The 27,348-nt window shown below is 33.8% G+C and overlaps 3 protein-coding genes across 3 annotated transcripts; all 3 read right to left on the reverse strand.

The window, feature by feature from the left end:
• Positions 1-6,115: 6,115 nt before the first annotated feature.
• LOC123258928 lies at positions 6,116-6,733 on the reverse strand. The gene has a single exon (XM_044719184.1). It carries the CDS (start codon positions 6,731-6,733, stop codon positions 6,116-6,118), a length of 618 nt encoding a protein of 205 aa, XP_044575119.1.
• A 1,545-nt stretch (positions 6,734-8,278) lies between these two features.
• LOC123258929 lies at positions 8,279-9,118 on the reverse strand. Its single transcript, XM_044719185.1, has one exon. It carries the CDS (start codon positions 9,116-9,118, stop codon positions 8,279-8,281), a length of 840 nt encoding a protein of 279 aa, XP_044575120.1.
• A 54-nt stretch (positions 9,119-9,172) lies between these two features.
• On the reverse strand, positions 9,173-10,486 carry LOC123258930. Its single transcript, XM_044719186.1, has one exon. The coding sequence runs from the start codon at positions 10,484-10,486 to the stop codon at positions 9,173-9,175; it is 1,314 nt and encodes a 437-aa protein (XP_044575121.1).
• Between the last annotated feature and the right edge of the window lie 16,862 nt (positions 10,487-27,348).

Raw genomic sequence — 27,348 nt, forward strand, 5'->3', positions numbered from 1 at the left:
TTTTTCTCGCTTTGCTCTCACAGAGTTCAGCGGAACTATCTCTGTCGCACTGCCAACAGCAGAGCAATTGCAGTTTCGATTGGTTTCACGAAACGAATGAAATTTTTGAAAAAAACGCTTTGTGGTGAAATAGTTTATTAAATTATCTATTATCTCTAAAAACGTTTTTTCAAAATTTCCATTCGTTTCGCTAAGCCGATTGAAACTGCAATCACTGGTCTCGGCTGTTAACGTAAGATGGACGGTTGTGTTTATTATTCGATGAGTCTTATTAGATGACTGAGTAAATAGATACGGATAGTGTCTCTGATAGCTCAACTGGTAGAGCCTTCGGCGCGTAAGTAGATGATCCGGGTTCGAATCCCGGTCTGGACTAAAAAAAATGATAATAATAATAATAACAGAGAAATTAATTTATCAACCTCTTAAAAATTATTCATGATAATTTATATTATAAAAAAAAATTTTAAGCTATTGAAAAATAGTAGTAAAGCAGCATATTTTTGGTATTTTTCCGGTAATAGAAAGTAGGGATCTTCTTTTCCGGTTTTTTGCTGCAATTGTGCCGCAGATATACAGTAAATATGCGTTACATTTACGGTTTAAATGCTGTTAATATACCGTAATTTTTCTATTGTATTGCCGTAAATATTCTGAATTTATTTCGTAATTTTTTCATAATAATTCGACAAAAAAACTGGCTAAAATAACTGAAGTATTACGGTAAAAATACAGCATTTATATCGTATAAATACCGAATCTTTACGGCATTTCCAAAACCGTGAGGGGAGGATTCAAAAAGATTAAAAATATCAATTCATTTGTATCTTTTTCAATTCTTCAGGAGTTCAGAAATTCTTATATTATTTTAAGTGTTATGTAAAGATTTTTTCTTTACACATTTAATTAATTATATTAAAAAATTGATTATAATTATCTTTTATTTTTAATTATAGTATAAATTTTTTGAGTGTGAAAATTGTCTCTCGTTTGGCTTTTTGTAAGAGTCCCGGGGAAATTCCCGCAATTAGTTTAGGGTCCAGATACATTAAAGGCATTAGAATCCAAATAGATAGAAAAAAAAATAGTAGTTTTGTTATATGTAAACAAACTCACTTATACTTGAAATAAGAAATACCTAAGTAATGACAAAGAACATTAACGAAAAGGATTTACCTCAAACAGAAAAATTTTAGAGTAACAATATTCAGATAAATTTTTAACAATACTCACTTTGAGAAAATCAAAGTTTACGTGTATTTTAAATAAGAAATCTTCTCACGCAATCTTTGAATTTTAAGATGTTTAATCAGATTTATCTTGAAAACAATCAACTCTACGGATATGACTGATCTAACTTGATTTGTAGAAAAATGAATTTCTTATTGAAAAGTATTTGTACAATTTTGTTGTAAAACCAGTGCTTTACGAGAGAAATTGAAAAAACTGATAAATTTGTGCAAAAATCGACTCAAGAATTTTTTAGCAGTGAGACGGCTTAGAGAACATAAATTAGCCATAGACACCTTCAAAGATTTGCCTACTATTTCACGTATAGTCAATGAAGTAACATTTAATGACGCGAAGTTATAGATGATTGAAAAATAAAAATATAAATCTACGTGTTAATTAAACGAGAAATTTCCAAATTCATTCAGCAAGTACTTAGAATTGAAATTAAAAGATAGATAGATAACGTTATTTTATGCCAAACTCTTTTAAAAATAGCTCATTTTTTGTGAGAATTTTTTTTGTATGTGTTGACAACAATATTTTGTGAATGGAGTTAGAAAAAAGTTTGAAAAATCCAAAAGTGTACGACTCATAATGCTCATTTAATTATGAAATATAAAAAAAAAAAAAAAAAAAAACTTAAGTCGTTCAAAATTAATTGCCGAAAAAACAGCTGTAGTAGGAAGGTACTGCACAAGCGCTCCTGGTGGAATGAAATGTACATAATATCTATAGATAAAGATATATCACCATCCATGTTAATTTTACATGGATATATATAGATATACAGTCTTGTAGTTTTCGTTTTTTATTAATTGTAATTAAACGACACTGAATTAATTAACCATTTGCATTCAGTGACCTACAATCGTCGATTAGAATTAAAAAAAAAAAATTTAACTCAAATAATTGATTTTTTCACAAGTTACAGTGTTTTGCTTTTGTTTGAAGGCATACGTGAGCGGTTTGTGATCCGTCTTGATGATAAAATGTCGACAGTCTAGCAGCTGTTGGAAATATTTTACGGCAGCAAAAATAGCCAGTAATTCACGGTCATAGGTACTATACCGTTGTTCTGTTGGAGTTAATTTCCGCGAGAAAAATCCGAGAGGTTCCCAGTTGTTGTTGATTTGCTGTTCCAGTTTGGCACCGATGGCTGTTGATGATGCATCAGTGGTGAGCGCGAGGCGCGCGTTTGGTGATGGAAATGAGAGAAGAGTGACGTCTGCCAGTTTCTTTTTGCAATCTTCGAATGCTTTGTCAGCCTCAGGTGTCCAGGGAATTTTAGACTTGTCTTTTTTAATGGAGCGTTTCATGAAGTTGTTGAGTGGTATCTGAGCATGGGCAGCTTGTGGAACACATCTTCTGTAGTAGTTTACCATGCCGAGGAAACGTCTGAGTTCTTCAATCGTTTCAGGTTTTTTATAATCAAGTATCGCTGAAACGCGTTCGTTGATTGATGTGTAACCTTCTGCGCAAATGTAATATCCGAGAAAGTTGACTTCAGGTTTTCCGAATACACATTTATCGTTGTTGATGCTGAGTGACTGATCTTTGAGGCGTTCAAAGACAGTCTCGAGGTGTTTGACGTGCTCTTCTTCGTTTTTTGACATGATGAGAATGTCATCTATGCTGACAAAAACGAAGTCGAGGTCACGGAAGATGGAGTCCATGTATCGCTGGAAGGTTTGTGTGGTGTTTTTGAGCCCAAATGGCATGACCACGTAGTCGAAGAGTCCCCATGGAGTTATTATCGTTGTTTTTTGGATGTCATCTTCGTGCATGGGCACTTGGTAGTAAGCTTTGTCCAGGTCCAGCTTGGTGTAGATGCGTGTGTCAGTTAGCCGTTGGAAGAGGTCTTGTATCAGCGGTGGTGGATACATGTCCTGCACAGTGTTGGCGTTTAGGTTGCGATAATCACCGCAGAGTCTCCAAGTGCCATTTTTTTCTTAGCCATGTGTATGGAGCTGGCGTAAGGGCTGTTTGATGGTCTCAGGATGCCTTGATCAAGCATGTCAGCGATTTGATTCTTAGCTGATTCTGCTTTCTCGGCTGTCCTTTTGTTATGATGCGATGTGCATACTGTGTGTTGATGGAATTTTTCTTGCTGATCGGCTTCGTGATCTCGATGTATTTTTGAAGCAAGTCAGCATAAATCTGCGGTAATTTTGAATCTATTGTTGAAATATTATAAGTCTGCGTTGATAAGGTCTCTCCTTTTGTTGAGAGGGACGTGAGCGGGTCGATTAGCCGCTGATTCTTGAGGTCGATCAGTAGATTGTGATGAGTCAAGAAATCTGCCCGAAGGATGGCTGTTTGGACATCGGCGATGATGAAGGGCCAGGAGAACATCCTGCGTAGTTTCAGGTCCAGTGAAATAGTTTTAGTCCCATAGGTGCTGATCGCGGATGCGTTTGCTGCGTAAAGTGTAAGTGGATGCTTATTTAGTTTGTCGTTCACGTGACTGGCTGGAATGATAGAAACGATCGACCCCGAGTCGATCAAGAATTTTTTGTTGGTATTGCGATCATACACGTGAAGACGTAGTTCTTGAGGCGGTAGATTAGATTCGCTGTCACCAACTGCCCCAACTGTTGACAGCGGAACTAGTTTCCCGAGTTTACGGGGATGACTGGAACGAACTTGCATGGCTGGACGCATTTTCTCGAGTCGTTTCCCCAGCGTTGGTGATAGTAACAGTATCCGTTAGGGTTGGGTGTTGAAGCCCTGCCTCTGGACTGCGATCTGCCGTAGCCTTGGTCAGCTCTGGATTTGCGTTGGCTGAGATTTTTGATCAGCAGGAGCTGCTGCTGTAACTGAAGTTGCATGTTGCTGATGTCCTGTTGAAGACTTTTCATTGTAAGTTTAAGCTCTGACATTTGTTGTTCGAGCTGAGCCTGGCCTGTAGGGAGTGAATGTTCTCTGTTGTGAACAGCATAAACCGAGCTGTTTCCCATGCTGAGCACGAGTCGGTCTACCAGGTCCGCCAAGCCGTTGAGGTCATTGATGTGAGGTTAAACCAAGAGGTACGGACGAATCCAGGCTGGGAGACGCTCTTTCCAGAGCTGGTGTTGTTTTGTCGCAAACTCTCCAAGATGGAGAATTTCCGTAATTATTTATTCTTCTTAAACTATTCAGGAACCAGGATCAGGGATTCTTAATTTAAAATAAAACACTCGGTGTTGGGGTGAATAATTATAAATAATTTATTCCCCAATGGGAGAAAACTCTAGCAATTACTAGAGAAAAACTCCTCGAAGATAGATACAGTCGTGTATGATATGAATAAGTGTGTGTATGTAAGTGAAACAATTGCACTAGATGTACAATAAAGGTGAGAAAGGATCTCAGCCGATATTAGGTTGTTGAGGTCAACCGGTACCTGTTGATAATGATCCGAGAGGATCTGAGGATTTTGATCCGAGAGGATCAATGTGCGTTTGATCTGAAAAGATCGATTTAATTGATCCGAGAGGATCGAACGTATTTATGATTTGAGACAATAAATTGATTAGTTAAATTGAGATGAAATAGATTTTAATTAGTCGAATTGAATCTATTTTGCAATTATAAAACTGTATTTAATCAATTATATATTATTCGCGAGAATTTATATTAATTGGTATATTAATGATTTATACGTGGGAAGCACTGTGGTCAATATTTTTAATGTAAGTTAAAATGTATATTATGAAGTTAAATCGATCGGAAGTCTAATCAATTATTGATTATTGCCAAAGAATATTAAAGTTGCACAAATAATTAAATGATGATGAAATCACGCGTCTTTGTTACACGGCATATAAGTTAAAGACAATGGCCACGACGCCACAATAAATATACCGCGTCACAAGTATCAAAATGATTTTACCTTGATTACGGTGAATTTATATTATTTTTGCGGTAAAAACAACAAAAAATTAAATAATTACTTGAGTTGATTTGAATATCAGAATGAATGTAATATTATGTAATTTATTCACAAGGAAATAGCACAGAATAATGAGATTAGCGAAGCTAGCGGGTATATTGTGTCGGTCACAGGTCCCAAACACAACTTAACTGTACACATGGCGTCTAGCGCCTCGTGCTTCGTGCCGGCCGGGCTTCTTCCCGCTAGCTCATGGTGCGCAGGTGCAGCAGCCATTACAACGTGTTATTGGACATGTTCGCGGAGAACAATCATAGAAATGACTCTTGTTGAGTCTCGAGTATAGTTAAGCTTTTGGTATAGTTATGAGAGTCGGGGTGACCAACTCTCTTTTGCCTTGGCGGCAAAACACACTCCCCCCGTTGCGAATGTGTAAGCAAGATGATATGATATGTTGTGTAGTGTAATACAGTAGTTATTACATAACAATAAGATTAGGCATTAATAGGTAATGGACATAATAGAGTGATGTTCCGTTTGAACAGTCCTTGTGTTGTTCGGATAGATGCTAGCCGGGTAACTCCATCATCTCCAGGGTGGATTTCGACCACCACACCCAGTTCCCATCGCATACATGGTTGATTTTTGTCCATCAACAATACAATCTGGTTAGGTTTGATCTCTCCTTGAGTAGAATGCCATTTTTGACGAATTTGAAGCTCGTGAAGGTATTCCAAATACCAGCGCTTCCAAAAGTCTTGTCTTGCCTTAGTGACGAATTGCCATACGCTTAGACGATTGTCTGCAACATTAGAAAAATCATTTTCAGGCAGCATTGTGAGAGGACGCCCTATTAAAATATGAGCAGGTATTAATGCGATAGGATCATTAGGATCGCTAGATAGCGTGCATAAAGGTCTAGAGTTAAGTATAGCTTCAATTTGTACAGTTAAGGAATTCAACTCTTCAAAAGTCAGAAGTTGATCCTTCACCACCCTCTTAAAATGATGTTTAAAAGACTTTACTGCCGCCTCCCAAATGCCCCCAAAATGCGGGTGGATTGAATTTCCAAACAATGTTTTTTCTAACTGCATAATCATTGACTAAATTTTGATGAGATTTAGATGTAAAAAGTGCATAAAGTTCTTGTAATTGGTTATTAGTGCCTACAAAATTGGTACCATTATCAGAATAAACATGAGACGGGACCCCCCGGCGACCAATAAACCGTCCGAAAGCTCCCAGGAAGCCATCCGTAGTCAGGTCGCTAGCAATCTCAAGATGGACCGCCTTAGTGGCCATGCAAATAAAAATGCACCCATAGACTTTAACCTTAGTTCGATTTCTAAATTTTCGTTCTTTTATGAATAAAGGTCCAAAATAGTCTACTCCCACGTGAGAAAACGCGGCTGATTCTGTAACTCTGGCACTAGGTAGGTCAGCCATCTTCCCTTGAAGTATCACAGGACGATGTCTAATGCATTCCACGCATCTTTTGACAACTAGCCTTATCTGACCTTTTCCATCCAGTAACCAGAATTTATGAATTAATGTCAGTATTCGAATTTCTGTTTTTGATTTTTCTTCAACACTCAGCGGTTTATGTTTAAACGGACTTGATTTGAGCATACGTAAAATGAATGAAAAAGAATTTATGAGTGTTGCATACGATGAAAAGCGTTGGAAGAGGTCACTGGTAGATGCTAGTAGACAGGTGTTTTTTCGTAAACCTGGTAGTTCTGAAGGAACAGACTGAATAGAAATAGGCCAGGTATTAGGATCTTGTGTAAACCACGTAGGACCCTCAAATCACGTTTTGTTTTTAAGAAAATCGGACGGTAATTGACCTCGAGATAAAGAGTCAGCAGGAATATCACTAGTTCTAATATGTCGCCATTCTATATCATTCCCAAGAGATTGTATTTCAGAAACTCGATTTGATTCAAAGACTTTAAGAGTGTGGGGCGAGCGTTTAAGCCATTGTAAGACAATAGTTGAATCTGACCAAAAGATTATTTTATTACAAGTGAAATTAAGCACAGGAAGTGCTTCTTTATATAATCTAGAAAGTAATTGTGCTCCACACAGTTCTAATTTAGGTATGGTTACATCTTTAATTGGTGCAACTCTAGATTTTGAACAAGCTAATTTGATAATTACTTGACCTTGTTGGTTCATTGAACGTACATATAAGCAGGCTTCGTAGCCTATTTTACTAGCATCACAAAACCCGTGTATCTCGATATTGATAGCATTAGGAATAACAATGTTCCGTTCAACAGCAAATTCTCTAATTAAGGGTAGTTGTTCAGCAAATTTACACCAACGAGTGTGTAATTCCTGAGGTACTGCTTCATCCCAATGAACCTTTGCCTTCCAACATGCTTGCACCATCGCTTTGGCAGCAAGTACTACTGGACCTAAGATCCCAAGTGGATCGAAAATTTTTGCGATATCGGATAAGATTGTTCGTTTAGTCATCTTTTTCAAAGAATTAAGTGAATTAACAGTATAGATAAATTCATCAGTTAAAGAGTTCCAGACAATACCAAGAGTTTTAGATATAGGGTCATCATTAATAGCACAATCCAAGTCAAGCGTTCTTTGGTCAAAGTTGTCTAATGCATGTTTATGAATTTAGGCCCACTGACGGAGTTCAAAACCCCCCTTTCTCACTAACTGAATTATTTCATCGCGTAATTGCAAAATTTCAGGTAAAGAATTAGTCCCCGTTAACAAATTATCAACATATAAATCGCGTTTAAGTATAATCGAGGCGTTTGGGAAGTTATGACGTTCGTCGTCAGCTAATTGATTTACTGTACGTGTGGCTAGAAATGGAGCTGCAGATACTCCAAAGGTGACTCCTTGTAATTCAAAGGTGCTAATTTTTTCGTTATGATAATGAAAAATTCTTTGAAATTTATGATGATCTGGATGGACCCGGATTTGTCTATACATTTGAGCAATATCAGAAGTCATAGCGTAAATATAGATACGAAAACGTAATAAAATAGTAAATAAGTTATCTTGTACAGTAGGCCCCGTCAGCAGAACCTCATTCAAGGAGATACCTTTTTCAGATTTTGCAGATGCGTCGAATAAGACGCGTACCTTGGTGGTAGTGCTAGATGTCTTTATGACGGGATAGTGTGGTAAATAGTAACCCGGCTCTTAATCATGTGATACGAGTACCATATGACCAAGGTCGATGTACTCCTGCATTACTTTATTGTACTCAATCTTAAGTTGCTGATCTACATTTAATCTCCTCTGTAAAGAGAGAAATCTTTTATAAGCTTGTTGTTTAGAGTTACCAAATTCTACATTCTCGACCTTAAAGGGTAATTTTACAATGTATCTCCCATTTGCATCTCGGGTAGTGTTAAGTTGGTAATGTGTCTCACAAAGGGAATCATCTAAAGTTCTAGATCCTTTAGGACTAACGTCCTCTATTATCCAAAAACGAGTTAATTGATTTGACAAATCTAAAAGTTGACATAATAAAGGTTGTGTATTGTTACCCTCATTCACTCCCCCTGCTACAACCCAACCAAGCTGTGTTTTTTGTATAACTAAATCATAATCTTCTTGTGAGCGATTAATTTGTCCAATTGACAGTAAAGCTAAAGTGGTTCCGGAACCAATGAGAACATCTACTGGTCGCGGAAGATGAAATAGTGGATCAGCCAAGGCTATGTTATTTGGTATGTCTATTTTATCACGTGGAAATACCTCGTTAGGACTCAAATCAGTGATTTTATTAACTGTCAAAAAAGATAATGATTTTTGAAATTTATTGTTTAAAGATTTGCATACTACTTGAATTAGATGTTTAGAAAAAGTTTGCATTCCATTAACTGCACCGATTGGAATAGAACAAGTTTGGGTAGGTAATTTTAATCTATTAGTTAAATTTTCCGTAATGAAGTTAGCAGTAGCACAAGTACCAAGTAAAGCACGAGCTTGAATGAATTTACCATTAGAATCACGCATCTGGATGAGAGCGCTCATCATTAACTGAAATCTTGGTGTTCTAAGTGTTGTGGTTAGGTTGTGCACAGGTAGTCATGAAGTGGATTCTTTTGCAGCCGGTGTGACTGTAATTGACTCAGCCTTATTTGCGTTAGGTTTTGCATTTTTGTTCTGATTTGTATAAGTGTTTGAATTTTGTTTATAATGTAGCATAGTGTGGTGAAATTTATGACAAAGCTTGCAGCGGGTGGAAGTACAGGGTCCTTTATGTTCACGTAAGCAGTTAGGACAGAGTCGGGAAGCTTTAACAAATTTAACACGTTGGTCAACTGTTAGTGAATTGAAATTTGGACATTTATAGAGAGGGTGGTTACCCTTACAATGAGGACAAACTATCAAGGGTGTTGTCACGAGTGCTCGTGCAGTCGGTTCAGTTTTTTGTGATTTATTAGCGTTGAATGTTCGGTCAGTACGTTTACGTTTGAACGAGTTACCGGTGTCATGATGTTGATTCGGTTTACGTGAACTAAATCGGAAAGCTGTCTTAGTCACGAATTTACCAAACTGTTCAATTGTCGGAAGAGTGTTTTCATTGTCAAATGTCTCCTCCCATTTGTCTCTAATATATATGGGTAATTTACGTTCCAGCACCCGTACAATGAATGCATCAGTCGGTTTCGCATTAAGTGTTTCTAATTCATTTAAATGCTGGCGAGCTTGATCTATAAATTTAGTTAAATTTTCATTAGTAGGTTTTTCTATAATATCTAAATCCAGAAGGGCATCGTAATGTTTGTTAACTAGAGCTCGTTCTTTTTGATAAGTTTCAGTTAAAAGATCCCATGCTTTAGTGTAATTTACTGCACTTGCATCATAAAGCGAAAGCTTGTTAGATGCTGCGCCAGTTAAAGATGCACGAAGATAATACAATTTATTGACGTCATCAAGATCTTTACGACCATCAATTAAAGATTTGAACATATTTTTAAATGAAAGCCAATTTTCAAAGTTCCCGTCAAATTTAGGTAATTCTGCAGTTGGAAGTTTAGCAAGACGTTGTGCTTTAAAGGTAGTATTTCCGACTGATGTATCTCGTGAGGATATATTTTCATTATGTGAATTGTTCTCCTTAGCGTTGGATTGATTTAAAGTATGTAGTTGACTGGCAAGTGCAAAGTATGCAGTTCGTGTGTCGTCTGCGAGGGTAACTTCTGCATTATCGGGATCAGTCATTTCTAATTCGTCGATGGTTGTATCGTAATGTTCATATAATTGTTTGACTTTAGCAAAACGTAAGTTTATAGCTACTAGATCAACATTTTCTTGTGTTAGTCCAGTTTGGACTGCATTGACTTTGTTTAAAATCAGCAGACGTTTTTTGTCTGAGGGAATGTCTGTTTTATTCATTTTGAAATAATTTTAAATAATAGTAATAATAAAAAATAAAATTATAATAATAGTAATATTAAATAATTAATTAATAATCAATTGCACTACTTAAGCAATAAATTGACTATCGTATGTCAGTCAATTAATTAAATAAATATTGACGCAATTAATTAATTTTTAATCGTTGATTAATTAAGAAATAGTAATATGTAATAATATAAATTAAATATTGTCCACAGTTTGACAGTTACTGTCTAAATTGAATAAATAATTCAATAATTAAGTGATTAAAATAATTAAGTAGTAATTATTGAGAGATAATAATTAAGGAAGAAAATTGAGAGACTTATTTTTTATTGTTAGATGTCCAGCGATGTTGATGTTGATTGACACTTCCTTCTATTCACTCGTACACCAGGGGTCGGGGGTTCAGACCTCACAGGAGGCACCAAATGTTTTGTCGCAAACTCTCCAAGATGGAGAATTTCCGTAATTATTTATTCTTCTTAAACTATTCAGGAACCAGGATCAGGAATTCTTAATTTAAAATAAAACACTCGGTGTTGGGGTGAATAATTATAAATAATTTATTCCCCAATGGGAGAAAACTCTAGCAATTACTAGAGAAAAACTCCTCGAAGATAGATACAGTCGTGTATGATATGAATAAGTGTGTGTATGTAAGTGAAACAATTGCACTAGGTGTACAATAAGGGTGAGAAAGGATCTCAGCCGCTATTAGGTTATTGAGGTCAACCGGTACCTGTTGATAATGATCCGAGAGGATCTGAGGATTTTGATCCGAGAGGATCAATGTGCGTTTGATCTGAAAAGATCGATTTAATTGATCCGAGAGGATCGAACGTATTTATGATTTGAGACAATAAATTGATTAGTTAAATTGAGATGAAATAGATTTTAATTAGTCGAATTGAATCTATTTTGCAATTATAAAACTGTATTTAATCAATTATATATTATTCGCGAGAATTTATATTAATTGGTATATTAATGATTTATACGTGGGAAGCACTGTGGTCAATATTTTTAATGTAAGTTAAAATGTATATTATGAAGTTAAATCGATCGGAAGTCTAATCAATTATTGATTATTGCCAAAGAATATTAAAGTTGCACAAATAATTAAATGATGATGAAATCACGCGTCTTTGTTACACGGCATATAAGTTAAAGACAATGGCCACGACGCCACAATAAATATACCGCGTCACAAGTATCAAAATGATTTTACCTTGATTACGGTGAATTTATATTATTTTTACGGTAACAACAACAAAAAATTAAATAATTACTTGAGTTAATTTGAATATCAGAATGAATGTAATATTATGTAATTTATTCACAAGGAAATAGCACAGAATAATGAGATTAGCGAAGCTAGCGGGTATATTGTGTCGGTCACAGGTTCCAAACACAACTTAACTGTACACATGGCGTCTAGCGCCTCGTGCTTCGTGCCGGCCGGGCTTCTTCCCGCTAGCTCATGGTGCGCAGGTGCAGCAGCCATTACAACGTGTTATTGGACATGTTCGCGAAGAACAGTCATAGAAATGACTCTTGTTGAGTCTCGAGTATAGTTAAGCTTTTGGTATAGTTATGAGAGTCGGGGTGACCAACTCTCTTTTGCCTTGGCGGCAAAACAGGTGTAATGCGTCGTCGTTGATTGAACCTCTTGCCAGTTCACGCATCTCTCGGAGGAGCTGCGAGGGTTTTTTGTCACCAAGTGTCATGTCTCTCAGGAGCTTAAGAAGGTGTGTCTGTCTAGAATCAGAGAAACGATTAAGTATTGCGTTCTTAATTGTACGGTACTTATCTTGAGCTGGTGGATTGCTGATGATGTCCCAGAGCTGAGTTTGTATGTTGGGTTGGAGAGCCTTCAACGTCTGACTGTATTTCTGATTGTCACTGGTGATGCGGTTTGCTAAGAAATCTGCTTCGGCGATGGCAAACCACATTTCAGGTCTGTCCGAGGTGAACTGTGGCAGGTGGAGGTTGACAGCAAGTATTTGTGAGACATCGAATGGTGCAACTGGTAATGTTTGCTGTTGTTGGATTGTCCCGGTGTCACCTTTGTTGTTACCATCATTGTTGCTTTTGTCGTCAACACCGGTGTCTTGAGTTTGTGTCACAATGCCCGAGTTGGATGCTTTGCCCAGTGGATTACCTAGTGGTAAGTCAAACTCAAGTAAAGAATTATTGAGATCGTCTGTTGGTTTGTCTTTGTTAGTTGTAAACATCGTGTCTTTTTTCGCGGGTGTTCTCAACATGTGTTTTTAGGTTACCGGCGTCGGTTGATTTCGCACTTATTTCTTGCAAAATTAAATCACGTCGGGGTCACCAATTATGTAGTTGTTAGAGGATACTACACTATATATTAATAATGATAATAATATTTGCAAGATTAATTAATATTTAATAATATTTATTCACTTATTTATTACATAAGTTACTTAGCGTCTCTTTTTATATCTAGTCAGGTCACAATCAATAATAATAATAATAATAATCTAGACAATAATAATAATAATGCACAATTACGCCACAGCTATGGCGTGCAAAAAGGCGGGATTATTTGAGTTTGTGCGGGATTGTTTGTTGGAGAGAGTGAGAGGGTTTCCCGCTCCGATGACTGGCGCTTTGGTAGGTTCGATTTGACTTCTGGCCGCTGGGAGCGCGACCGAGGTGGCAGGACCGCCACAGTGGAATTATTATTATTATATACTCCTAAGTCTATACTATGTGAAATATACAGAATATATTACCACGTTGTCTAAAGCGAATATAAATCTACTTATTATTTAAATAATCCACAGAACCATCTAATAAACATTAACAGGTTATGGACCCAGATGGACGGCTGTGAATATTAAAATAATTATTTTAGTGAAAAAGTAGAGTTTAAAAAGCTAAAAGTGAAACCAAAGTTTTTGAGGTTAGCCAGCCACGTGCGATAGTGCGAAAAATATCGAAAAAAAAAATGGAAAGCGTTCGCGAGGAAACTATGGTACTAGTACTACATGGTACAGAAGATTGGGCATTATGGAAATTCAATATGAAGATTGCCCTGATGTCAAAAGATGTTTGGGGAACAGTAACAGCGCCTAGTCCAAGACCAGAGGATCCGACTCAAGGAGATGGACAAGCACCGACGCAGGCTCAAATGAATGAATATCTTCGTCAGCTGAGACAGTGGGAGAATACAGAAGCGAAGGCTCAGCTTCTGATCACGTCGGGGTTATCTAGAGAAACAATGTTGCACGTAGTAAGCTGCGAAACAGCCAAGGAGATGTGGGATCGACTTCAAGAGGTCTTCGACAGCAAGACGAACACGGGAATCCATATGCTACATCAGCAGTGGTATATGATGAACAAAGAAAGCTCAGACAGCATCGCAACACACATATCCAAGGTTCAGGACCTTGCGCACCGACTGAGAACCCTGGGTGAAAACGTTTCAGATAATTCAATTATTACAAAAATTCTCTTAACCCTACCGCCTTCTTTCAGTCATTTTGTTTCAGCTTGGGATTCGGCTGCGCAAGCTAACCAAACATTAGCGAATCTGTCAGCTCGCCTAATCGTGGAAGAAACACGAATGGGAATTCGTGAAGAAGGTGAAGATGGAGAGGCACTAGCTGCGAAAGAGCAGCACAAAAAGGGAAAAACTCCATTCCGCAAGGGACGCTGTAACTACTGTAAGAGATACGGTCACTGGGAACGAGATTGCCGTGACAAGAAAAAAGATCTCGCCCGGAGCGAGGGTGAGAGATCAGCAAAGAAGAAAAAGGCCAGTGGAGCCTTCATTGGCGTAACGTTAGCGTCAATAACAGATTCCAAAATGATGCGGGAGAGCTGGTACCTGGACTCCGGAGCCACAAGTCACATAACCGGAAGAAAGGAGTGGTTTACGGAGATGATAGACCTAGACTCCAAAATGCCAATCAAGCTAGGTGATGGAAGTAAAATTTATGCAATCGCCAAAGGGATCATAAATATTCAAGCATACAACGGTCTACAGTGGGTGGACAAGAATTTAGCTGAGGTATTGTACATTCCAGAACTGAAATTTAATCTAGTATCTTTAAGTGAAATTGTAGATAAAGGCTACAAGATGACAACTGACAAGGAAGGCTGCAAAATTGTAGAAGGTGAAAATACAATTGCAGTGGGAGAAAAGACAAGTCAGCTGTACATTATGAAATTTAGACTAGCGAAACAGGAGCAGCAAAAAGTGCTTGCAACAGTGGGAGCAAGTAAACCAGTGAGCATGCAGCAATGGCATGAGAGACTAGCCCATCAGAGCTATGATCATGTGAGTAAAATTCTTAAGTTAAAAAGTATTCCTGCAGCAGGCAAAAAGGAACTGTGTGGCGCGTGTACTATGGGGAAGATGCACCGCCAACCGTACAAAAGAAGCGAGAGCAGAGCGACAGACATTGGAGTGATAGTCCACGCTGACGTATGTGGATTCATGGAGATGAAGTCACTAGGAGGCGCCAGGTATTTCTTACTAATGAAAGATGATTTTTCAAATTATCGACAGGTTTATTTTCTCAAGGCCAAGTCTGAAGTAGTAGGATGTGTCAAAAACTACTTGATGAGAGTTGAAAAAGAGACCGGGAAGAAAGTGAACATGCTCAGAACAGATAATAGATTGGAGTTTGTGAACAGGCAGCTGTCAGAAATACTGTTCAAGGAAGGTTTAAAGCACCAGAAGACAGTGCCGTATACCCCGGAGCAGAATGGAAGAGCTGAGAGGGAAAATAGAACAATAGTAGAAGCTGCCAGAACGTTGCTGTACAGTGCAAATTTACCAAAAGTTTTGTGGGCTGAAGCTGTGAACGCGGCAGTCTACGTGCTGAATCACACTGGAACGAGCTCAACTAAAGGTAAAACTCCATATGAAGTCTAGACTCAAAGAAGTACGGATTTAAATCAATTCAAGGTACTTGGATCAAAGGTCATGGTACATATACCTAAAAATAAACGGAAAAAATGGGATGCAAAAGCTGAAGAAGGCATCTTGATTGGATACAGCGACACAACCAAGGGCTACAGGGTCTGGTTTCCGAAAAGGAGCAGAGTCGAAATACATCGTGATGTAATATTCAAGGAAGAAGAGATGTATAAGGCTAAAGTGGAGACCGCAGTCCTAGAAATTCCTGAATATAGACTGGCTGACACGGAAAGGCCTGAAGAAGCTGGAAATGAACATGAACCTGAAGTAAATGAGGAAGAAAATGAGTCGTTCACTGAAGAAGACACATTTAGAGATGCTGAAGCACCTGGTGAGTCAGATACAGATGCTGAGACGAGCATCTTGACAGATGATGGCTACGAATGCAACGCAGCTGATTGTGCAGGACCTCCGGGTAGGATCATCAACTGGGTTCAATGTGATGGTTGTGATAAATGGTATCATACACTATGTGTTGGCGTAGATGACAACGAAGTAAGAGAGGATGAAGAGTACTACTGCACTGGATGTGCTAGAGAAGAAGAAAAACTCTTATTAAGTCAAGTGCCGACAAGCTTTCAAGAAGCAAAGCAAGACAAGGACTATGAAAACTGGAAAAGTGCAATGAAAGAAGAGATCAAAGCACTAAATAAGAATAAAACATGGAGTTTAGTTGAACGACCAAAAGGAGTCAATATTTTGAGCAACAAGTGGGTCTACAATCTGAAACAAAAGTCTGATGGAAAAATATCCAGATACAAGGCCAGATTGGTAGTTAGAAGATGCCAACAAAGAGCAGGGATTGATTATGAAGAAACGTTCAGCCCAGTTGTAAAATATGACTCAGTGAGGGTCTTACTAACTCTAGCAGCAGCACATGGAATGCATATCGAACAGTTTGATGTTAAAACAGCATTTTTACATGGAGACTTGGAAGAGGAGGTCTACATGGAACAGCCAGAGGGTTTCAGTGACAACAGCAATAGAGTTTGCAAGCTAAACAAAAGCCTGTATGGCCTGAAACAGGCACCAAAGTATTGGAATAAGAAATTCACCAACTGTCTTAAGAAGTTCAACCTGGAACCAATTGAAGCTGACTCTTGTGTGTTTAAGTCACCTGGAAATATTAATGAGTGCATTATTCTGTCTATTTATGTTGATGACGGGCTGGCTGTGTCTAAGGAGGAAAACAAAGTCAAGAAACTACTTGAATGCCTAAAACGGGAGGTTGAAATTACAGTATCACCACCAGACATGTTTTTAGGGATCAATCTGACCAGGTTAGCAGATAGATCGATAATAGCAAACCAGAAGCTGTATACACAAAAAATACTGGACAAGTTTAACATGCTAGAAGCGAATTCAGTCAGCATTCCGGCTGATAATCATCAGGATTTAAATCAAGAGGTTGAGGAGAGCCAAAAGCTGCCACCAACAGTTCCCTACAGAGAGGCAGTAGGCAGCTTATTATTTTTGTCGTTGATCACACGCCCGGATATAGCATTTGCGGTCAACAATGTGAGTCAACATTGCGCAAGTCCGCAGAAAGTACACTGGCAAGCAGTTAAGAGAATATTCAAATATCTCAAGGGCACATCTGGATTTGGAATTAAATTCGATGGGCAAGGAGCTGATACCACAGTCAAGGGTTTCTCAGACGCAGATTATGCAGGAGACACGAAGGCGAGAAAATCCAGGTCAGGATACTTACTGAAGATTGGGGATACACCAGTGGTATGGGGATCCAAAAAGCAAAAGTCCGTGGCCTTATCTACAGCGGAAGCAGGATTCATGGCAGCTTGCCATGCCACCACGAACCTGATTTGGTTGAATAAATTAGTATCACAGCTAGTTGGACACGAAGCTGGAAGTCCAACTCTTTACATAGACAATCAAAGTGCAATTACCTGGATAAAGAATGGCAATTTTGAGGCAAGGTCAAAGCACATTGACATTAAATTCAAGTTTGTGCTGGAGAGGTTCAAAAACAAGGAACTGGACATAAAATATATACGTTCAGAGGACCAGGAAGCTGACATACTCACTAAGCCTCTGCCAAAGGCTAGATTTGAGAAGCTGAGGGCAACGAGTATCAAAAATTGCTAGTTTTAAGTGCAATTTAATAGTTTTCTGTTCTAGGTTATCAAAGGGCCAGAAGCCAAAGACTGATGGGCTGGAAAGCAGAGCACCAAAGACATCTGAATATATAATTAATTAATTAGAGTCATTCTTTTCTTTAAAAAAACAGAATCTAAGTGGGAGTGTTGAAATACTTTAATAATAGTTTGTAAGAATAGTTTCTGTCTTTATCTACTTGTTAGTATGTATCTTGGTCGCAAGGCAGCAGCTCAGTCCCTAGTGGAATTATTATTATTATATACTCCTAAGTCTATACTATGTACAATATACAGAATATATTACCACGTTGTCTAAAGCGAATATAAATCTACTTATTATTTAAATAATCCACAGAACCATCTAATAAATATTAACAATATCATATGACATTGCAAGTGAAACAAATTCACTCAACAAAATATTTATTATATACTTTTAATCATTAAAAAATGCTGCATCTAATTATATATTATTATACATTAATAAATTTAAATTTATAATTTACATTTAGTTAGATATAATTATGTACATAGCTTTACGTTTAATTATATACATGGTCCTATATCAATTAGATCTGATCAGATATAATCATATATAGATTTATATATAGTTATATATAGCCCTACATAACTCAGGTCTAATCAGATCTAATTATATATAGATTTATATATAATCATATATAGCCCGAGGTAACTCAGGTCTAATCAGATCTAATTATATATAGATTATATATAATCATATATAAACCTAGATAACTCAGATCTGATCATATATAGACATATATAAAATATACATACAATATATTAGTCTATATATGATTATATATATTTTATATAAAAATTTAGATATAATCATATATAATTCTATCCCTCGCGGTTTTGAGAATGCCGTAAAAATACCGTAACTTTTCGGCAATTATGCTCATGCCGTATATTTACCGTTATAATTCGGTAATAATGAGGTTAAACTATAGTTTTTTTGGCCAGTTTTTATACTGTAGTTATCCAGTATTCGCTCAGTACGAAGCCATGGTGGGGAGAAACTGATTTACCGTCAGCGCTACCCGTGGCTATATCCGATACTACGGGGAGCTGTTTTTATGTTTCGAGTTAGCTAAATATACAAGTGAATTGTTATTTAAAATTTATTTAAATAACATAACATAAAATGAGTCACAAAAGTTGTTGTGTTGTTAGTTGTAAGAATACAGGTAGAAAAAGTGCTTGTCATTTTTATAAATTTCCAACAGCAAGTTGGAAAATAAATCAAAGGAAAAAATGGATAGCCGCTGAGGAGACAAAAGTAAGTAGAATCATAACCTTACTATCGGTAATAATAAAAATCTTGAAAGGAGTAAAACTTAAAAAAAAATAGTAAGTTTAGAAAATGCTAGGAAATATTATTATTAATTAAAAAAAAAATTTTTTTTAAACATTTATAAATTTAGCATAATTAATAATTATTAATTATATATTAAAAAATAAGATTGAATTTTTTTATTATAAACTTTTCATTTATTATTTAAGATTCATTTACTCTTTGCTACTTATTATATTAAACTAAAAGATTATCCATACCAATGATCATAAATTTTAAATATTAAATATTAAAAATTTTCAATTTTCCTTGCAGTATTGATGGCTCATTGTGGACTCCAAAGACACATGATTATATTTGTAGTGATCATTTTATTGGAGGCCAAAAGTCTGACATAGAATCGAGTCCCAGCTACATTCCTACTGAATTTCCTACAGTTTATAAATCTCAAAAAGTTAATGAGTTAATGGTCACGAATAGGTGAGTAATAATATATTGAAATTAACATAATTTAAAAACTAAAGAGGAGAGTATTACTATAAATTTTAGATATTATTTTATAAATAAATACTGTCGCTATTAAAATTTGTGATTATCAGCAATCAAATAATATGAACTTTTGTGTAATAAATTTTTCAGATTTAAGCGCTTAATGGACCGCCGGCAGAACAAAAATGCATCTTCAGCACTCAATCCTGAGCCTGAAGTTAATGAATTGCAAGAAATGATTACTGAAGATCCGCCGACAGTAACTCATTTGAGAGTTGATCAAGAGTGTCAAAAAAAGAGCTTTCGTTATTCTTGCGAAACTCTTCTACCTCTCGGACATGTTCAGCAAGACCAGCTTTTTTCCTTTTACCAATGTCTGTGGCTGGAACTGAATTTCGTGGGTTATTGATTGAAATCCCGTTTTTATTATGGTTTCCATTTTAAATCCAAATCTAAAAATAAAAATGATAAATTTAATCGATTAAAAATTTTTCCCAGCTTTATTATTGAATTGTAATATGTTAAATTTAGTTAGCAAACATAATTGATTTTTTTTGTACTCTAAAACAATCAGCACTTTTAATTTGTAGAATTTTGAAACAATAAAATATTTTGGTAATTTCGTTTAATCTAAATTTACTTATAAAAAAAAATAATTAAATGTTTATTCAAGTTTTCTTATAATTTTTCTCTATTTTCTTTTTATTTGAATTCAGTCTGATTTCAGTTAACCTATTTTTATATGTGCTAACTTCTATGCTACTTTTTCGGTATTAAATATACTTACATTTCACTTTTTAATGCACAAGAACACTTTACATTAACAAATATTTATTATAAATATTTCCTTTAATTAAAAAAACATTTTTTTATTTATCATTCGATATTATTATTTCTGACAGCCATTCAATACATAATAAATATATTACAATAGCCCCCTGTAGTTCAAACGTGCCATGGCGCTGAAGTCACGCACAGAGCGAATATATACTGCACTTATGCTGTACAGTTACCAAAAATATACTATACAATTACCGCATTAATGCCCAAATTTTACCCAAAAAATTCCAAATAATTACCGTAATAATACAGTAATTTTGCCGAATATTTTCTGACATAATGGACAATTATTAAAGATTCAGTTTTATTTTTAGTTCACTTCTATGTTAGAAATGAATAAAATGAAAATTTTCAAATTTTGCTTTTTATTCTCCATCACTACTTTGCAAAAACAAATACTGTTTTTGAATAAAAAATATGTAGAATATTATTTTTTAATTAGGTATTTAGCAGTAATTAATATAAAATAATACATATGTTAAGAAAATATATTCTAATTTTAATTTCAATTTTTAATTTCTCACTTAGAAAATTGCAAATTTTCTAAAATCGAAAAGTTATATTGTTTCACATATATAATTATATTATTTAATTTCAAATATGCTTATCGTAAGATGGATGGTGTGGCTTAATGGATATAGAATAAACAAAAAAACAATATGGTATTGACCGGGTAGCTCAAATGGTAGAGTAGCCGACATGTCCCCAGGAATATTCTCAGATGTATTTTTTCATACCATAATTTTTGAAATCTTTAAAACCTCATATGTTAACATAAAATGTTCTAATTTAACGCTATGTAATAAGAAAATTATATTATTTAATATTTATAACTAACGAGATCTACAGCTCGTAGCCAGTTAGTACAAATTACACTAAGTATTGCTATATTAAAGTATTTTTAAGTACTTTTTATACTTATTGAAATTCTGTTATGTATTTTAAGAGAAATTAATAAACTTACTTTAAAAAAAAAAAAAAAATTAAAAAAAAAAAAACATGTCCCCAGGAGGTTCTGGGTTCGAATTCCCAATCCGAGCGTTATTTAATTTGACACCATTTTTTAAATATGGTTTTAATACAATCATTTTACCGCCTTATTACCGTAAATATGCCCCATTTTCAGTGTAAATATTCTAAATTTTTAGCGTAAATGTATCGCATTTTTACGGTAAATGTTCCGTAATTTTTCAATAAAAAAACTAACCAAAAAAAACCGAAAAAATGCTGAAAAAATACCGCATTAAAACTGTATAATTGTGACATTTTTTTGGCATTTACAATGTTATGCTTCCATCTAGTGGATGTTATTTTTATTTATTGAAAACTTTACTTACTGTAGTTCTTTCGCCCGGGAGTATTAAGATACTCAGTTTCAGCGCGGGAAAGGAATAATTTTAAATAAAAGAGTTCTATTTAGACATTATTTAATTTTGATCAAAATTATTTAGTTGGTTTCAATTTATTATTCAAGTTGACAAAATATTAAAAAGCTTCAAAATATGAAATTGAGGTTTACAATGACGTGATCTTAGCAATCTAAGCTCTCGGTGAGAAGTGTCGTTACATAGTTTTTCCGAAGAGCTTCAAACTCCGTTCTTCTCCCACCATAACTTCCATACATACATTCACTCTAAGGAATACATAAGCACACACATTTTCTACTACATATAAATGATCCTTATATACTAACATGTATTTTCTCTATATCTATATATATTTATTTCAGCTCATCGGCCTGAAAGTTAGACTTCACTAATATACACTTTTAGCAATACAGTCATTATGTTTATTTAACTATTAAATTAACTATTAAATTAATAACTATTTATTAATTTAACAGACCCTTTTTAAAATCTATTTATAGTAAAAATTAACTTATAATTAACTTGAAATTAAATTACAATAAAAATTATAATAAACTATAACATGAAAATATATATATTATATTGTTTATAATATGTTGGATTAATGTTTGAGGTTGACTGATTAATAACTTGAATTAAATATTATTTCTATTATTTTACAATCGGATTTTCTAATAAAATTATAAGTCGGTTTAATTATTATCATGTATAAAAGAATAGACATTATTATTTAATTATAAATTAAATAATAATTAAATAATGATTTAATAGTAAATTAATTAAATAATAATTATTAATTATAAATTAAATACAAGATAATAATTATTAATTATTTTAACTCAATTTTGCTTAACTACAATATTATATAAAGTTAGATTTTAACAGTAAATGTTATTTAACAATATTATTTTTGTTTAGTTACATATGGTTTTTTATTATTCTTTGTTACTTTTAGAACAAGAGTTTATTGAGTTTCACACGTGTCTTTTACGACTTTTCCTCATAGGGTTTTAAATTCCATGTGGCGAGAAATAGTCCTTGAATTACTCAAGTACTTTTTATGGGTTCTGAAAATTCGGTTACAATGTCCTTTTGTACCGAAATATGTTTTTCCCTTATTTTATTTTATTTTCTTTTATAAATAAAACAGAGTTAACCAAAAGATGTTTATTACAACTGGTAAGGGTAAAAGCATGAAATAAATGATTTGAATATTTACTTCGAATAAAAAATTTAACTAATTTTAATCATTTAATATTTACTAATTTGAATATTTCGTTTGAATTCACGCTCTCATAATAGATAGCGCTCTAATAACAGGTAGCGTCACCTGCTGGATGCACTAGGTGCATCACATCTCCCCCCTTAATAAAAAAAAAAAAAAAGTGTGTTGGTTTAACAACACCTTTTTTTTTATCATTACAACTCATTCGGGTCTTCATTTTCGCTAATATGATATTATATATACAAGCGAAATCGATTTTTCTTGAGTTGAAATTCATCCGAAAAAATTTGGGGTACTCAATGACGCGCGCCAAGTACGATAAAAATTTTTTTTTTTAATTTTTTAATTTTCAACAAATTTTTTTTCAATTTTTTCAACATTATGACGGTTTCTTGGTATTTTTTAGTATTTCACATCTTTTTGTAGAGAATGAAAATAATTGAAACGAGCCTAATTTTTTTTGTAAAGTGTAAATGTTATTGAGATGAGTTTTATGAACGTGGCCTTGGCGCAATTTTTTACAGTGAAACTGTTTTTGTTCGGATTTCAGTATTTTTTGTAATTATAATAAAAATTGACAATTTTAATTTAATACATTTCCGGTGGCAAACTATCCCCTTTAAGCTATAGTTCATGTGAAAGTTATTCTTGCGCCGCCTGGCGTGTGTAATTGCAAGCTGTCAAATATCTTTTTTTCACTGTAGTTTCCCATCTATTATAAGATTAGCATGCATCCTTATATTATTTAGTCTCTGGCCGTCCGCTTTTACGTAAGAAAAAAGTTAAAATCTAAAAATCAGGGTCGCTATAGTTTGTGCTGATTATTTTTAATAATTTTAAATAGAAATTATGAAGATGATTGATAATAATCAAGTAATACGCGTAATAAAAAGCATGAACTACTATTATAAAATATCATATAGAAAAAAAATCAAAATAAATTTGAATGAAAACTTATAACCTCAAAAAACCGTTCTGCTTACGGATATACACACTCGGTAGTCTGGCTTGAGAACGGAACTTGGCGCCAGACTCTATCGAGTCTGTTGATTTTTTCATTTTTCTATTTTATATCTTTTTGTAAAGAAAAAAAAAAAATTTTTTTTTCTTTAATAGTCTTATGAACGTGGACTTGGCGCCATTTTTTTTACATTGAAACTGTTTTTGTTCGGATTATAATTACTATTATTGTTGTTGTTATTATGATTACCAATATTATTTATTGTTATTATGATATTGTTGTTAGTAAATGACTCAATGTATCAAACGCATCGTTTATTACTTTCAGTATTATAATTACTATTATTGTTGTAATTATGATTACCAATATTATTTATTGTTATTATGATATTGTTGTTAGTAAATGACACAATGTATCAAACGCATAGTTATGTTACGTATTATCAAGAGATTAAGATTATTATTTAAAACCCGCCGAATTGAATGACAGTGCCACCTACAGGCAACAACCATGAGATTATAGAATGTACACTATCTTCAATGAAAATTCCCCAGACACTGAACAGCTGGTTTATCCCAAGAAAGTAGAACTCGAACAACGTTTAGTCTGTTGTGTATTTAGACTGGTTAATAAATATTATGTAAGAAATATCATCGTTTCGAACTTCGCTCAATTAACAAGTAGTGCCACCTACAGGCAACAACCATCAAGACGTTTGTAGTATCTGTACATTGCTCGAACAGAATTACTCAGATCTTGATAAGCTGACTTCCGAAGAAAGCAAAATCAAACAATTCTAGCTCTTTTAGGGCCAGTTTTTCAAATCAAGATAAAATTTTATCCAGGATAAAATTATGATGCTAGTATATTTATATATATGAAATATATAGATATATTTGATCATTAGATAAAATTTTATCCTAGATTGAAAAACTGGCCCTTAAATATTGACTCTAGTTAATAAATACAACTAAATGAAAAGAAAGTATATTTAGAAAAATACGAATGGAAAGTTATTTAATAATTAATTCTAGGGATTTTATATTAAAAAAAATATTTTAACATTTTTTGTTTTTAAAAAAATTTTTAATTCAAAGTTTGTATTTTTCCCGCGGAAATTGAATGTTTATAAAGTTTTAATATAAATCATTTAAAGTATCACTTTTCGTACAATATCTAGCAGCATTGATAAAATTTTATATCAATAAGCCGCGAATACTTTTTAGCTCAGATTGATAAACTAAATGATCAGTTGTAAGCTTTTAATTTCACATATATTTTGAAAAATTTTTTACATTTTTGTAGTTGTGATAGTTGTAAATTTGAATTTAATACTTTAATACTTAATAATTAAAAAACAATATCAATGATAATAATGATAAACCATATTATCAATTTATTTTTACCATTATAAATATTTTTAGTATTATCCTTATTGTCATTGTTAATATTGTCGTTATTATAATTATTATTATTTTCATTATTATTTAGTGTCAATATCATATTATTGTTAGTAAATATCACAATTCGTAAACTTATAAATAATATTCGTATTATGTAAGAAACATCATCGTTTCAAACTTCGCTTAATTAACAAATAGTGCCACTTACAGGCAACAATCATCAAGACGTTTGTAGTAACTGTACATTGCTCGAACAGAATTAATCAGATGTTGATCAGCTGACTTTTTCGAAGAAAGCAAAATCAAACAATTCTAGCTCTTTTAAGTATTGACTCTAGTTAATAAATGCAATTGAATTAGAATAAAATATATTTAGAAAAATACATATGGAAAGTTATTCACTAATTAATTCTAGGGATTTTATGTTAAAGAAAAATTTTAACATTATTTGTTATTAAAAAAATTTTCAATTCAAAGTTTGTATTTTTCCCGCGGAAATTGAATGTTTATAAAGTTTCAATATAAATCATTTAAAGTATCACTTTTCGTACAATATTTAGCAGCATTGATAAAATTTTATATCAATAAGCCGCGAATACTTTTTAGCTCAGATTGATAAACTAAATGATCAGTTGTAAGCTTTTAATTTCAAATATATTTTGAAAAATTTTTTTAATTTTGTAGTTGTGATAGTTGTAAATTTGAATTTAATACTTAAATACTTAATAATTTAAAAACAATATCAATGATAATAATAATAATAAATCGTATTATCAATTTATTTTTACCATTATAAATATTTTTAGTATTATCCTTATTGTCATTGTTAATATTGTCGTTATTATAATTATTATTATTTTATTATTATTTATTGTCAATATCATATTGTTGTTAGTAAATATCACAATTCGTAAACTTATAAATAATATCCGTATTTTGTAAGAAATATCATCGTTTCAAACTTCGCTTAATTAACAACTAGTGCCACCTACAGGCAACAATCATCAAGACGTTTGTAGTATCTGTACATTGCTCGAACAGAATTACTCAGATCTTGATCAGCTGACTTTTCCGAAGAAAGCAAAATCAAACAATTCTAGCTCTTTTAAGTATTGACTTTAGGTAATAAATGCAATTGAATTAAAAGAAAATATATTTAGAAAAATACATATGGAAAGTTATTTAATAATTAATTCTAGGGATTTTATATTAAAAAAAATTTTTAACATTATTTGTTATTCCACAGATTTGGTAGAATCTGGCGCCAAGTCCCGTTCAAACGGAGCGCCAGACTACCGAGTGTGTATATACCGTAAGCAGAACGGTTTTTTGAGGTTGCATAATTTTATTAATTTTACAGACCTTTTTTTCCTTCAATTAAAAAAATTAGGAAAACGGTTGACCTTGAAGGCCATCCCTGCAACTTCCCGCTAATTCCATACTTAGGCGCTAGAGATTTGATAAGACACTATTTTTTGAATTTTTAAACCGCGCTATAGTGTGTTTGAGCGCGCTATAGTATGTGCTGATAAAATTTAATAATTTCAAGTAAATAAATTGTTATAAGTGAATATTAATTAATTAATACGGTAAAATTAATTATGACCCACTGTTATAATATACAAATTAGTGAAAAAAAGTACCGTATAATTAAATAAAATTATACAACCTCAAAAAACCGTTCTGCTTACTGTAAACACATTCGGTAGTCTGGCGCTCCGTTTGCAACGGGATTTTTGAACGGAACTTGGCGCCAGATTCTACCGAATCTGTAGATCAGAGCTCCACCTACATGTGGCTACTGACATTCTGTTGCTTAAGTTGTTGTTTATTATGTCTATCTAGGTCTAAAGGTACCGCAATCTGAGTGATATGAACCTAGTAATATACAGGCCTGTTGTAGGGTGCGTTCGCGTTGGACACTTTCGCGCTGTAAGCACATGTATATAGATATCGATCACCGTATAATGTGCTATATGAAGTGGTGCTGAAAGCGTTCAAAGCGTCCAACGTGAATGCAGCCATAGTATATTTGTATATGTCCGATTTCGTTTAGTAACAGAGTTATTGTTATTATTTTATTATTATATTATGTTCCTGTATATTACTATCATATTATATTAATTATTAAAATAATAATAAATTTCTGTATTAATTATTAATAATAATAAATTTCTGTATA

The sequence above is a fragment of the Cotesia glomerata genome, linkage group LG2, assembly GCF_020080835.1.
Source record: "Cotesia glomerata isolate CgM1 linkage group LG2, MPM_Cglom_v2.3, whole genome shotgun sequence".
NCBI classification, from domain to species: domain Eukaryota; kingdom Metazoa; phylum Arthropoda; class Insecta; order Hymenoptera; family Braconidae; genus Cotesia; species Cotesia glomerata.